Below are 15,078 nucleotides of genomic sequence, written 5' to 3'. Positions count from 1 at the left end.
ATTTGATCTCTGGTTCCTCTGCCTTTTCTAAAACCAGCTTGAATATCTGGAAGTTCACGGTTCACGTATTGCTGAAGCCTGGCTTGGAGAATTTTGAGCATTACTTTACTTCCTAGGAGTTGGCAAAGATTCCTTAGGTCACAGAAAGTGAAAAGCATAGATGAAAAATGGATAAATCAGTCTTGATATAGATTAAAACTTATGCATAGCTAAAGATCTTGTTACTGAACTGAACTTGGGTCTCCTCACCTGTGCAGTAGAGCCACTGACACTGTGTTGTGGTGAAGGAAAGTGCAGCATTTATTATAAGATGCTAATATAAGAAGACAGAGAAGGCGATGGCACCCACTCCAGTACTCTCACCTGGAAAACCCCATGGGCGGAGCAGCCTGGTAGGCCACAGTCCATGGCGTCGCTAAGAGTCACATACAACTGAGCGACTTCACTTTCACTTTTCACTTTCATGCATTGGAGAAGGAAATGGCAGCCCACTCCAGTGTTCTTGCCTGGAGAATCCCAGGGACGGGGGAGCCTGGTGGGCTGCCGTCTATGGGGTTGCACAGAGTCGGACACGACTGAAGTGACTTAGCAGCAGTAGCAATACAAGCAGAATGGGTGGCTCTACTCTAATATCCCAAAGTCCCCGAAAGCGTTTCAGCAAAGCATGTCTTGATAATTTTATACGAATAAACATGAATATGAAAGACACCTTTAAAAAAAAATTCATTGGAGTATAGTTGATTTACAATGTTGTGTTAGTTTCTGCTGTATAGCAAAGTAAATTAGTTTTACATATACATATACCCACTTTTTTAGATTCTATTCTGATATAGGTCATTACAGAGTATTGAGTAGAGTTCCCTGTGCCATACAATAGATTCTTAATATCTATTTTTTCAAAGTTATCTATTTTACATATAGTAAAGATTATTTTTGAGTTGGGTTATACCCATATGCAGTATTTATTTTTTACTCATTTCTGTATATTTTAAATATTCTATTGCATATTATTTTTTTTTTTTCGATTTAAAATTATTTATTTTAATTGGAGGCCAAACATGAATCCACCATGGGTGTACACGTGTTCTTCATCCTGAACCCCCCTCCCACCTTCCTCCTTGTACCATCCCTCTGGGTCATCCCAGTGCACCAGCCCCAAGCATCCTGTATCATGCATCAAACCTGGAGTGGTGATTAGTTTCTCATATGATATTATACATGTTTCAATGCCATTCTCCCAAATCATCCCACCCTCTTCCTCTCCCACAGAGTCCAAAAGATTGTTCTATGCATCTGTGTCTCTTTTGCTCTCTCGCATACAGAGTTATCATTACCGTCTTTCTAAATTCCATATATATGCCTTAGTATACTGTATTGGTGTTTTTCTTTCTGGCTTACTTCACTCTGTATAATAGGCTCCAGTTTCATCCACCTCATTAGAACTAATTCAAATGTATTCTTTTTAATGGCTGAGTAATACTCTATTGTGTATATGTACCACAGCTTTCTTATCCATTCATCTGCTAAAGGTGGTTTTTAATTGTGTATGCAAAGAAATGGATTTTTAATTCAAAAATTAAAAAATAAAAGTAAAAGAAAAGTGAATAGGAGTTGAAATTAGATATAGGCTTGATAAAAAATTCTTTAAAGCAGGTTTCCTCAGGAAGGTGGCTAAGAGAGTAAGTTCCATCAAGGTAACATTTTCAGGATGGGAGGTGCTGGGTCACATTACAAGCCTGGGAGCTATCTGATAATGAGGGCCAAACTGATAACAGAAGAGAATGCCCTAGAGAATGTAAGGTGGCTCTAGCGGTAAAGAACCTGCATACCAATGCAGTAGACTCAAGAGACAGGGGTTTGATACCTAGGCTGGAAGATACCCTGGAGGAGGAAAATGGCAATCCACTCTAGTATTTTTGCCTGAATTCCACGGACAAGAGGAACCTGGTAGGCTACAGTCCACGGTGTCACAACGAGTTGGACATGACTGAACACACACACACACACACACACACAATGTAAGAGTGCTTGGGATCTCCTACACACACACAATGTAAGAGTGCTTAGGATCACATACACACACACACACACACACACAATGTAAGCGTGCTTGGGATCTGCTACACACACACAATGTAAAAGTGCTTAGGATCACATACACACACACACACATACACACAATGTAAGAGTGCTTGGGATCCCACTGTACAAGTGGAGGGACTGTCCACGAATAGGAGGCATTACTGAAAAAAATGGAAAAAGGTTATAAAACAGGGAACAGATAGATATAGCCATGGCACGATGAGGAAGTTCTCATCTGACAGTTTGAATTTTCTCAACTGAGTTTTTCAGAAAAAAAAAAAAGGAGGAGAGGTGTTTTTTTTTTTTTTTTTCCAAAGAGTGAAAATTTCCAGATTCAAACAAGGGAAGCCTGAGTTTGGACAACAGCAAATAGTTCATTCATTCTAAGTGCCTGTGTTGGACACACGGGTCTGCGAGTCTAGAGAAAGGGCGGAAGTATTTAGAATGGGCCAGATTACGAAGACTCCCAGTTTTCCAAACCCTAAGGCAAAGGAGCAAAGGCGCCTTCCAGTTCTTGGTTCCCCAGGTGCCACTCTCCACGAGAGGCTCACCTGGCGCTGGAGGAGCTGCCTGCGCATGTCTCTTCGGACCGCTGCTGGTCAGCGCATGCGCACGGCACCTCGTGGACTCGCGCTCCTTTTCCCCGCCACTGTTGTTGCCCCGGGGTTCCCCTGATTTTACCCGGCGGTGGTTTGCGATCTCGGCGGCCAGAATGGAGCTAGTGGACGAACTGGAGCTGCTAATGGAGAAGAGTTTCTGGCAGGAGGCTGAGCCGCCAGCGGAGCTGTGAGCGGAGCGGGGGGTGGGCCTGGGAGTATAGCGGGAGATTTGAAAAGAAAGGAGCGGAAGAGGCTGCATCCACGCCTCCGCGGACCCGGGCTCCGAGCACAGTGACCAAGCTCACGTCCCGGAGTTCCCGACGAACTTCCGGAGCTGGGGTCCGCTTCGCAGCTTCTCTCTGGGGCCAAGCCCGAGCCAGAGCTTGAATACTTTTCTTCCTCCAGAGGTTCATTCTTAACCTCTTTCCTGAATTTGGGGAGTCTCAGCCACCTTACATGTCTTCAGGAAAGGAAATTGCAACTGCTAGGTCCTTTTCTTGAAGTTTAGGTGAAGAAAGTTATCCAGGGAGAAGTCTGTACTCTCAAGTCGGCTTAAATGATTGGGGAAACTTGACCCGCAAGCATAGTGTAGACTTTCTGTCAGTAGTAATGATCAGATCAGATCAGAAGCTCAGTCGTGTCCGACTCTTTGCGACCCCATGAATCGCAGCATGCCAGGCCTCCCTGTCCAATACCAACTCCCTGAGTTCACTGAGACTCACGTCCATCGTAGTAATGATAATGAGGCTAATTATTGTTGACGGATCTTTGCGCTTTGGGTTTTGATCAGCAATACCTTTTGGGAGATCCTTAAAGCGTCCCAGCTGATTTTGGGAAATTCATGGCCCGTGGGTACGTGGGGTAGGTGAATGAAGCGGTTACAAGATAATTGTGAAATTGACTTTCCCATTAGAAATAAGAAATTTCTGAGTTATTCTATGAAGAATGGTTAATGTGACAGGTATTAAGCTTGCTTTCTCTACAAAGCATGAGCTAGTTGATCCCCAGTGGAATTTTATAGGATTTCCTGCATTAAATAGTAGGTTGGACTAAATGTCTAAGTACTCGCCTAATTGAAATGTTAATATAATAATGAAATTCACTGTAGGACTTGCAACAAACCGCCCATACTACATTTTCCCATAACAGACATCTTTTATGTTCAAAAGGATAGTGTCGTAGACATTTCCTTTTACTTGTACTTTGGGAAGGCTTGCACCAGTGGTAGGAATTTGTTGTTTAAAATTTTTCAATTTATCATTAGCCCTCATAATCATAGATGTCCCAAAGAACTCCTCATAGAGCTTATATTTTGAAAAACTCGTATCATGAACGTTTTAAATGGCATTCCTTCTGGGAAGTGGGGCTTCCCCGGTGGCTCAGAAGGTAAAGCATCTGCCTGTAATGCTGGAGACCTGGGTTCCATCCCTGGGTCGGGAAAATCCCCTGGAAAAGGAAATGGCAACCTACTGTAGTATTCTTGCCTGGAAGATCCCGTGGATGGAGGAACCTGGTAGGCTACAGTCCATAGGGTCTCAGAGAGTCCGACACAACGGAGCGACTTCACTTTCTGGGAAGTTGTTTTTTTGTTTGTTTTTTTCTGTAATAGGAATTCTGCTATGCCCTTGCTCTCTTAATTTTTACCTCTTTTCGCCAGTGATCATTGTGATAAGCTTTCCAGAAGAAACCTAGAAGGTTTGTGGATAAAGGAGATTGGATGGCTTCTAATTTCATGCTTGTGCTACAGTGGTTTTGTATGTGTTATGCTTTAGATTTCAGAAGAAGAAGGTGGAAGCTTCCTTTTCTAAGATAGTTCTGAGCAGAGGAATGGATAACCGGTACCTGGTATTAGCAGTCGATATTGTACAGAGTGAAGAAGGAAACCATGAAAAGCACCTAATCATCACTGCTTCCCAGTCGCTAGAATATAAAGAACTGTGTATCCTTAGGAATGACTGGTAATTTTTGTGTGACTTTGAGCAATGATGTGGCAGAAGCTTAATGGTACTGTCTTAAAAACTAACATGTGGGCTTGTGTGGATGTTGCAATAATTTAATTGTTAATAAAGAGAATAGATATGAACTCAGATTAAATCTGCAAAAATTGTGCATCTCAGGTCCCTTATTCCAAAACTTGATTTTCATTGTCATTTGAAAATCAAGTACAAGGGGACTTACTACATTACTACTTCCTATTTCCCAGTACTTTCTGGGATTGCAGCTTAAAAACTCATTTAGTTCTCACTAAGGGCAAAATTAGTCATAAGAACATCCTTAGACTCTGAATTTCGCTACTCGAGCAATGTATGGTATGTGAGGGGTGAGGGGGAGATGCAGAGATGAAGGTCTGACTTTGTCTAGGTTGCAACTTTGATGGTTTGAACTAGATAAATATGATTTTGTTCTTGGTATATTGGGTTTGGCATCATGCCTCAGGACTTACAGAAGCTGTAGACATAAGTTTTACAGAATGAGAGAATCATTAAGAATGAGAGAATTATTATTATAACAACCTCATTGATACTTGGAGCTATATGTTACACTATTAATGATTTGATAGTTTTTGCAGTAGGTGATGCAAGACCCCAAAATTTAGAAATTATTTCTTTACATAAAATACTCGTTTATTTTTAAAGCCCCTTAACATGTTTAAATGTAGGAATCTAAATTTTGTGTACCTTATTTTTAGGTGCTCTGTACCAGTAGAGCCAGGGGACATCATTCATTTGGAAGGAGACTGCATATCCAATACTTGGATAATAGATGAAGATTTTGGATATTTGATTCTATATCCCGACATGCTGATTTCTGGCACAAGCATAGCCAGTAGTATTCGATGCATGAGAAGAGCTGTTCTGAGTGAAACATTCAGGGTGAATAATATTAACAGCCAATGTTTCTACAGGGTCTTAAGAGTTTACAGAGCACTTTTACACTCTTACTTAATCCTCCTAAAATCTTGTGAGTAGATGGTATTAATCAGCTGCATTTTACATTTTACAGACAAGGAACATCAGGCTCAGAGAAGTTAAGTGACTTGTCCAGAGTTACTGTAGCTAGTAGATGGCGAGGCTAGGAGTCAAGGCCAGTACCCTAAGAATCCTTTGAATCTTATTTAACATTTAATAAAATAAGCAATTCTAATATAAGATAAATAATTTAAGTGATAAAATTTTTAATTTAATACATCTGGGTATTTCCAAACTTGGCTTCATGTGATTCTCAGTGAAAGTAAATATGACAGTCTCTTTTAAAGATATTATAATGGAAATTTTCAAACATACAAAAAGAGATGGTTATTATAAACTCCCATGTACCCATTTTGTTGTTCTTAAAGACTGTATTTTGCAACTTAAAACTACTTTGCAAATTAAAGCTGAGGATTTAAAAAACATATAAGTACAATATCTTTATCATACCTGATAAAATTACCAGTAATTCCTTAAGTTAATCTAATTCTCAGTTTATCTCTTAATGTCTTTTGTCAAAAATGTTTTTATTCAGTTTGTTAGCATCAGTATGCAAATGAGATCTTTGTATTGTATTTGGTTGATGTATCTCATAGTTTATTTAATCTATATTCTGCTTGTCACCCACTCCCTTTCAATGCCATTATTTTTTGAAGAACTTGGGTTTTTAATTGTTAAGTTTTTTCTTTCTCTTAGGGTATTCTTTATACAGTTTGTATGTATATAGAAAATAAAATACAGCTAAACAAAAAGAGAAAAAGAAGGAAAAATACCTAAGTAGATTTTCTAATAGTCTTAGTTATCACTTATTTGTAGTTTTTTTTTTTTTAATTGGTTGTTTTCTTCAGCTGTTGGGGGGGTGGTTACTATTAATTTCTGTTTTAACTGCATATTACAAAGCAGACCTGAATACCTTAATCTTTTAAAACTTTATTTTGAAATAATTTTAGACTCACATAGAACTTAAAAAATTAGGACAGGGAATTCCTCTGTAAGTTAATTTTAAAATTACTGATGGGTGTTTTGGTGAACTTAATCTTGTTTTTTGATAGTTTCAAGGGGAAGATCCAGGCTAATAAAAGAGTTCATTGAAAAATAGTTTTTGAGTGTCAAGAGCTTGTCAAAATCTCTGCTGTAGGGAATTCCCTGGTGATCCAATGGTTAGGACACTGCTGGGGCCTGGGTTCAGCCCCGGATTGGGGAACTAGGATCCCACAGCCGGGCAGTGCCACCAAAAAAAAAATCTCTGCTCTGAGTTTATTTTGTGTTTGAGTATTTTACTCACATGAGTTTATAAGCTATGTCTTTATTAACTATTCTATGTGGGTTTATTATAAAGTGAAATTAGAGGCAAATTATGTTAAATATTAATATTAGAATATATTGAACTTTTTCCATATAGGTTATTTTTAATTCTTTCAAAATGGAAATACAGTGATTTGAAAAATATCTTACTCATAAAATAATTCAGGTAATTCTAAATTGAAGAAAGTGAAAGCCACCTATAATTTCACTCACCAGAAAAGAATTATTTAATATTTTGGCATTTGTCTCACCAGTGTGCTTTGGCTATGCTAGTTCAATACGTTAGGTAATAAATATAGGATCATGTCCATTGATATGTTGTGAAATAAAATGTTTGTATGACTTTTTTTTTGATAGAGCTCTGATCCAGCCACACGCCAAATGCTGATTGGTACTGTTCTTCATGAAGTATTTCAAAAAGCAGTAAGTGATAGTTTTGCCCCAGAAAAGCTACAAGAACTTGCTTCTCAAACTATTCAAGAAATAAGGCATCTGAAGGAAATGTAAGTAGTTAGGAGAGGAACTCTAGATACAGTTTTGTTATGTAACTTCTTCCCTGGCATCTGTAAGATATTTGGCTCTTAGACTATTAAATATGTCAGTATAATACTAGAATGCAGATTTCAGGGTTGTCGTATCCTGCCACAATTCTGTGAAGAGCTTCTGAAATTGCAGAACAGGAATTCTTTGGCCAAAAATATCTAAATTTTCTCTGTATGCACAATAGGCCCCATAGCTGCACTCAGAGAATGGGAACTTTTTGTTTTACTTCTAGAAACATTGTGACAGCCTGAAAATTGTCTGGGGTTGAATATCAGATGGACCTCCTTTCAGATTCTAGCTTTGCCAGGTTTATGACTGAACAAGTTACTGAAAGATTCTGAAAAGGGTGATAATACCTGTTTTGCAGACTTTCTGTGACAATGGAGATAATGTATGGAAACCCACAAATGGCTAATCATTGGCATCTTATGAGTGACTACCTGCAGAGGGACTGGCATATTCTGTCTTTGTTTTCTCCTTCACTTTTATTGCAGTTCATCTTTTTTTCACAGAAGTGTTTTTATGAGTGCTGATTTTGCTTTCCAGACTAGTTGACATAAACCTACTTCTCCTGATTGTATTTCTATTTATTTCATTGTTTAAATAGGAAAAACGTGTTCCGTAATTCCATACCAATTTACTAATACGTACAACCTATTGTCTCTTTTAAAAAGATTTCTTTATATTTTGGCTGTGGTGGCGTGGCTCTTCGTTGCTGCACTTGGGCTTTCTCTAGTTGCAGTGACTGGGGGCTGCTCTTCATTGCGGTTCACGGGCTTCTCATCGTGGTGGCTTTTCTCTTGTGGAGCACAGGCTCTTGTTGGCGTGCAGGCTTCAGTAGTTGCAGTGCTTGGGCTCAGTTGTTGCAGCTCATGGGCTCCGGAGCTTGCGCTCAGTAGTGGTGCACAGGCTTTGTCGCTCTGTAGCATGTGGGATCTTCCCCGACCAGGGGTCAAACCATTGCACTGCAAGGCAGATTCTCAGCCAGTGGACCACCAGGGAAGCCCCAACCTATTGTCTTAAAAATGTTTTAAAGAGGACTTCCCTGATGGTCCAGTGGTTTAGAATTCACCTTCCGCTGCAGTGGATGTGGTGGGTTCAATCAATTTTGTCCAATAATGTTCTTTGAAGTGTTTTTTTCCTCTCTAGGACAGGATCCAGTCTGAGAACATTTTTTTTTTTTTTTTGAGAACATTTTTTAAGAAAATATTTGTCTATTAATTTATTTGGCTGTGCCAGGTCTTAGTAGTATCATGCAGGATCTTTAACTGTGGCATGTGGGATCTAGTTCCCTCACCAGGGAATAAATCTGGACCCCTTACATGGGGTGTCTTAGCTGTTGGACCGCTAGGGAAGTCCCCTGGTCTGGGTACATTTAAAGTTTTTATATATACTGTCAGATTGGTCTACATAGACCTTGTCCTGTTTCTTTCTTTCATTTTTTCCTGTTTTATCGAGATGTCAGAAAGTGTGTGTTAGTTGCTCAGTCGGGTCTGACTCTTTGTGACCCCATGGACTGTAACCTGCCAGGCTCCTCTGTCCATGGAATTCTCCAGGCAAGAATACTGGAGTGGATTGCCATTTCTTTCTCCAGGGCATCTTTCCAGCTTCAGGGATTGAACCTGGGTCGCCTTCATTGCGGACAGATTCTTTACCATCTGAGCCACCAGGGAAGCCCATTGGGATGTCATTAACATATAATATTGTATTAATTTAAGGTATGATAAAGGTTTAATATGTCTGTATATTTCAAAATTCATTTTGCATTTCTGTAGACAATCTATTGGTCCTTGTTTCCCCCACATCCTCACCTATATCATCTTTTATCCACTGGAAGGTGCCAGATTTTAAGCAGCCATTTTCAAACAAATAGCTTTTGCCTTGTGTGGGCTGATTGTGTTTCTCTAGGTCATATGGGGCACTTTGCGGGCACCTTGGTGTTAGCAATTGCTCCCTGGTTTGAGATATTTCAGTTTTGCCTTCAACCTGAAGTTGGTTTTGTGCTTAGGCCAAGCTATCTTGGCAGAGCTAGGGTTGCTAATTCTGTCTTTCCTGCTGAACTGGCTCTCCTAGAGGACTGATAGGGCTCTGCTCTGTTAGTTCTGGTAAGCCAGAGTTAGCAGAAACCTAGGAAAGAGGGAGCTTATTAAATTTGATAGCAGAAATGTTGCAGAGTTATATGGTAAATTTGCAGTGTTCTGGAGTCTCAGAGTTTGATGGATATGTTATGGTGCTTTCTTTAGAAGGTGAGAAAATGGTAAGGTTTGTCTTTTGAAAGGAATTTGCAGAGTATCAGTGGTTATGCTAGTACCCAGGTGAACTCAGGGCTGCAGGGAGAAAATAATGCCAATAAATTATTAAAACACAGTGTGAAAATGAAAGTCGCTCATTTGTGTCCGACTCTTTGGGACCCCATGGACTGTATGGTCCATGGAATTCTTCAGGCCAGAATACTGGAGTGGGTAGCCTTTCCCTTCTCCAGAGGATCTTCCCAACCCAGGGATCGAACCAGGTCTCCCGCATTGTGGCAGATTCTTTACCAGCTGAGCTGCAAGGGAAGCCCAAGAATACTGGAGTGGGTAGCCTATCCCTTCTCCAGCGGGTCTTCCTGACCCAGGAATCGAACCGGGGTCTCCTGCACTGCAGGTGGATTCTTTACCAACTGAGCTATGAGGGAAGTCCCGAAACACAGTGTAGAGGGAGCATGAGGGTTAAGAACTTAAATTCCCAAGCTGGAGCTGTGTGTCCTTTGGAAGTAACTGCTGAGCTTCAGTTTCCTCAGTTCTAAAAAGGGATGACGATAGTAGTATCTCATAGAGAGAGAACGAGGGTTGAAGGTGTTCATGTAAAGCACCTAGAATAGTGCCTGGCCTAGAGTCAGTGCTATGTGAGTATTCACTGTTATCATTTTCATGTCTTGTTGAATTCTTGTCATATGCCAAGTACTTTACATAGGCTGTTTTACTTGATCCTCAAACCAATTTGTGTGGTAGTTATCATCTCACCTTATAGATGAAGAAACTGAGGCTTGGTTAACAATGAGTGGCTCAGGGCTTCCCTGGTGGCTCATTGGTAAAGAATCCACTTGCCAGCGCAGGAGACGCAGGTTTGATCCCTGGTCTGGGCAGACGTGCTGCAGTGCAGCTGAGCCTGTGTACCACAGCTATTGAGCTTGCACTCTAGAGTCTGGGATGCGCAACTCCTGAGCCCTTGTGCCGCAGCTGCTGAAGCCTGTGCGCCCTGGAGCCCGTGCTCTGCAGCATGAGAAGCCACCACAAAGAGAAGCCTGCACACTGCAGCTGGATAGCAGCCCCCGCTTGCTGCAGCTAGAGAAAAGCTGGCACAGCAGCAGAGATCCAGCACAGCCAAAAATCAATAAATTATTTTAAAAAAGAGAGAAACAGTGACTGGCTGAAAGTTATACATTTAGTAAAGATGTGTAAATAAAGAATTAGGATTCAAACCTAAGTGTGATCTGACACAGAAACACGTGTGCTGTTGATATTCTAGAGTAGTTATTAAGGTTGTGATGCTTAAATATAAAGATGGAGCTGGGAGAACCATCACGGAAGGTGATAGCAATTCTCAGAACTTTTTGCTCTCAGGACCTTGTTAACACTAAAGTATTATTGAGGACCCTAAGAGCTTTTGTTTACTAGGGTTATATCTGTAGATAATTACTGTATTAGAAATGAAAGCTGATGCAGTTTTTAAATATTTATTGATTAATTTAAAATAATAACAGCCCATTCCACATTAACATAAATAAGTTTAATGAAAAATAACTATTTTTGAAAAAAATGTAATGAGACAAGTGACATTGTTTTACATTTTGGCAAATGCTTTAATTTTATAACTTAATACTAGACACCTAGTTTCTTATATCTGTTTCTGCATTCTCTATATTGCTATATTGTGTGTGTGTATGTGGACTCAGAAATCTCCACTGTGTACTCAGGAGAGAATAAGAGCAAAAAGGCAAATAATGTTGTAGAATTATTATGACACAGTTTTGACCTTGCAGGCACCCTGAAAAACTGAGACTAGATTCTGTTAGTCTTTCCTGACTTTTGACCCAAGAAGTTAATAGTCCTACAGATTGTCCTTTGACCTAGCAAGGCTGATGTTCCATTTCTGTTCCTATGGCCTTTTTTCCTCTTTTACATTTCTACTTTCCATTGCTGGGCTTCAGGACCAACAATTATGGTTTATTTTTTTACCCTTGAAGTGTAACTGGGCCCTATTAGACCTGAGATGGGAGGAGTTGGAGCAAATATAAAATTTGATGTCATGTCACTGTTACTTGGATTTTTTGTGTGTATGTGGTAAAATACACATAGCATTAAAAAATCATAATCTTTTATTTTTTACTTTTGGCCATGTGGCATGCAGGATCTTAGTTCCCCTGCAGTGGAAGCACAGAGTCTTACCGCTGGACCACCAGGGAAATCCCCCAAATCACAGTCTTAACCACTTTTAAGGGTAGAGTTCAGTGTCATTAGTACATTGACGTTGTGTAAACGTTACCATCATCCACATCCAGAACTTTTTTGTCTTTCCAAACTGAAACCTTATATCCATTGAACAACTCCTCACTTCCCCCAGTCCCTGGCAGTCACCATCCTTTCTGTCTCTATGAATTTGACTAGTACAGGTACCTCACGTTAAGTGGTCATGCAGTATTTTTTGTTATTGGCTTATTCAGGATAATGGCAAGTTTCATATATGTTGTAACATGTATCAGAATTTCTTTCCTATCCAAGGCTAAATAGCATTCCATTGTATCACATTTAATTGACTTTTTGTCGTTGATGGGTGCTTGGGTTGCTTATATGAATGTTTTTGTCCTTGTTTACTTTTTTCATATTTAAACTTTCATATTTAATTTTTCTTATTTTGATAGGTATCGCCTAAAATTGAATCAAGATGAAATAAAACAAGAAGTAGAGGAGTATCTTCCTTCATTTTCTAAATGGGCTGGAGATTTCATGCATAAACATACTTCAACTGACTTCCCTCAGATGCAGCTCTCTCTGTAAGAAACCCATTTTTGTGTATATAGTGTTTATGTGTTTAGTCCAGGATTTTATTAAAAATGTTGAATTAAAGCTTTTTAGAGGTCAAGTTGAACTTACCAGGTGGCGCAGTGGTAAAGAATCTGCCTGCCAATGCAGGAGACGCAAGAGATGTGGGTTTGATCCCTGGGTTTGATCCCTGGGTTGGGAAGATCCCCTGGAGTAGGAAATGGCAACCCACTCCAGTATTCTTGCCTGGAAAATTCCATGGACAGAGGAGTCTGGTGGGCTGTAGCCCATGGGGTTGCAAAGAGTCATACACCACTGAGCGACTGAGCACACACACAGAGATCAAGTCCTGAAAACTAGCCTTTTTGTTTGCTTTCGTTATAAATTGCAGTCCTGAGTATCTTTCTTGGACCAAAAAAAATAATCTAACAAATAGAAAATTCTATTTTCATTTTAGTAAAATTTATAATTTTTGGATGTAGGTATGTTTTTTTTTAATAAAATTTTCAGTTTGTAAGTATTTGGGGGTGTTTCTTAATATCACATGTATTTCTCTGTGTTACTATCATGTATGGACTGTCTCATGTTGATTGCCGTGGATTTGTACTTTATGTTTAAATACTGTGTTTAGCGATTCAATACTGTTTGGCTTTTGGTTGGTTTCTTTTTCTTCTTTTCCTGCTTAAAGTAGCATTGGTATAAATTTGTAGGTAGTCCTTTTTTCCTCCCACTGTTTGCCCGTTTGGCAAATATTTATTACAAGCCTAATGGGTGCCAAGTAGTGATCTAGGCACTGGGATCGCAGTAGTGGATAGGAAAAAAAGCTACTGACTTCATGGTGCTTCTGTATTGCTGAACAAGTGAACAGCAAGGTGCCAGATCATGATAAGTGTAATGTAGAATAATGGGGAGGGTAAGAAAAAGGAGTTGAAGGGACGTATTTCCGTAGAATGATCATGAAAGGCCTCTAATAAGGTAATGTTGAGCAGGAACCTGAAGAAAATGAAGGAGGGAGCTGTGCAGCTATTTCTATGAAGAGCACTCCAGGCAAAAGCCCTGTGGCTAACGCACCCCTGCCCGTGTGGCTGGAACAGAGTGAGGTGGAAGAGGACAAGCAGCTGTCCGAGAGCCTCTGCAGCCTTGCAGGGCATTGGCTGCCATTCTGATTCCAGGGCCAGATGTGATTTGGCTCCCATGGGAAGCTGTTGCAGGGTTTGCACAGAGGGTTTTGATATCATTTCTTTCTTTTTTTTTTTTAATAGGCACTGTTTTATTTTTCTTTAAATAGTCATAACTTCCTTTTACATCAATATTCTTCATCTTTTCTCAATATTCTGGATATTTTATATCATGACATTTTGTGATCTGAACTCGTTTTAAGATTTTGAGTCAGAAATCTTGGGGACAGTGAGTTCTCTGGACCAACATGTTTTCTCAAGTTTTCTGTGGTTCAAAGGACAGACTGAGCCTGGTTGTGAATCCCAGTTTTGCCACAGTTTTGCTGTGTAACTTGAGGCAAGTTCCTTTACCTCGCTTTGCTAGTTTCTATATTGATCTGATTTACTTTTGAAAGGATCAGTCTGGTTGCTCTTTTAAGACTATGTTGTAGGATAGGGCAGAGGTTGTGAGACCAATTTGGAGGTTCTTGAAGGAATCCAAAATAGAGATGGTGGTGGCTTAGACCAGAGTGAGACTTGTGGAAGTAATGAGTATCACTTGGAGTATAGTCAAGTTTTCAAGGTAGAGGTGATAGATTTTGGTGCAAGGTGATGGATTGGGTGCAGGGTATGAGGGGAACACAAGTCAATGGTGATTCTAGAGGAGAAAACATGATGAGAGTGGGGTCAAGAGAGAATGGTAGAAGAGAATTTGGAATCAGGGAGTGTAGATGACTGTATTGACAGGTTGTCATATAAAAGGGTACGTAGAAATGGAATGTTAGCCAGAGGCTTATGTGGGGTTAAGAGAGTTTTGTTTTTGTTTTAAAGACGGGAGATACAGCACATTATATGCCAATGAGAGGAATTCCATAGAGGGCAACATTATTCTTAGAGCTGTGTCATTGAGTAGAAGAGAGGGAATGAGAGTACACAAGTTGAGGCATGGACCTTATGGAGACAGTTATTTCTGTATATTAAAACCTCAGAACTGGACTGCTTTATCCAAGGTACTTGGAAAATATACAACCTTTTACATATGGCTAGAATCCTTTGAGAATTTTTTAAGTCATTTTAGAAGGTTACCAGCAGTGTTTCAATGTTCTGTGTCTGCTAGTAGGATTTTATTTATTTATATTTAATTATAATTATTTATAGTTGAGTGACTTTCAGTATATTCATAGAGTTGTGCAACCATCACCACAATCAATTTGTCAATAGGAACTTTGATATGTGTTTAAAAAGTACTTAGTTGTTGTGTTCATTTTGGCAGTACCATACAGGAAAATATGAATGATACAGAGAAGATTATCATGGCCCCTATACAAGGATGGGGCTTCCCTTGTGGCTCAGCTGGTAAAGAATCCACCAGCAATGTGGGAGACCTGGGTTTGATCCC

At 39.8% G+C, this 15,078-nt stretch overlaps 1 protein-coding gene across 2 annotated transcripts in view; it reads left to right on the top strand.

Annotated features, from left to right (window-relative positions):
* The first annotated feature begins 2,705 nt into the window (after positions 1-2,705).
* Positions 2,706-15,078, top strand: part of DNA2 (DNA replication helicase/nuclease 2) — a 39,216-nt gene continuing 26,843 nt past the window's right edge. For both annotated transcript variants that reach the window (XR_011564600.1, XM_019954154.2), the window contains exons 1-5: positions 2,706-2,868; positions 4,454-4,639; positions 5,371-5,554; positions 7,313-7,458; positions 12,402-12,533. Coding sequence is in view for 1 of the 2 variants with exons in the window: in XM_019954154.2 (XP_019809713.2) it covers positions 2,795-2,868; positions 4,454-4,639; positions 5,371-5,554; positions 7,313-7,458; positions 12,402-12,533 (722 nt within the window). In the remaining variant the exon portion in view is untranslated. The remainder of the gene's footprint in view (positions 2,869-4,453; positions 4,640-5,370; positions 5,555-7,312; positions 7,459-12,401; positions 12,534-15,078) is intronic.

Source organism: Bos indicus, chromosome 28 (assembly GCF_029378745.1).
Source record: "Bos indicus isolate NIAB-ARS_2022 breed Sahiwal x Tharparkar chromosome 28, NIAB-ARS_B.indTharparkar_mat_pri_1.0, whole genome shotgun sequence".
NCBI lineage: Eukaryota > Metazoa > Chordata > Mammalia > Artiodactyla > Bovidae > Bos > Bos indicus.
Note: the sequence above shows the minus strand (reverse complement) of the source record. Positions and strands in the feature narration are given on the sequence as shown.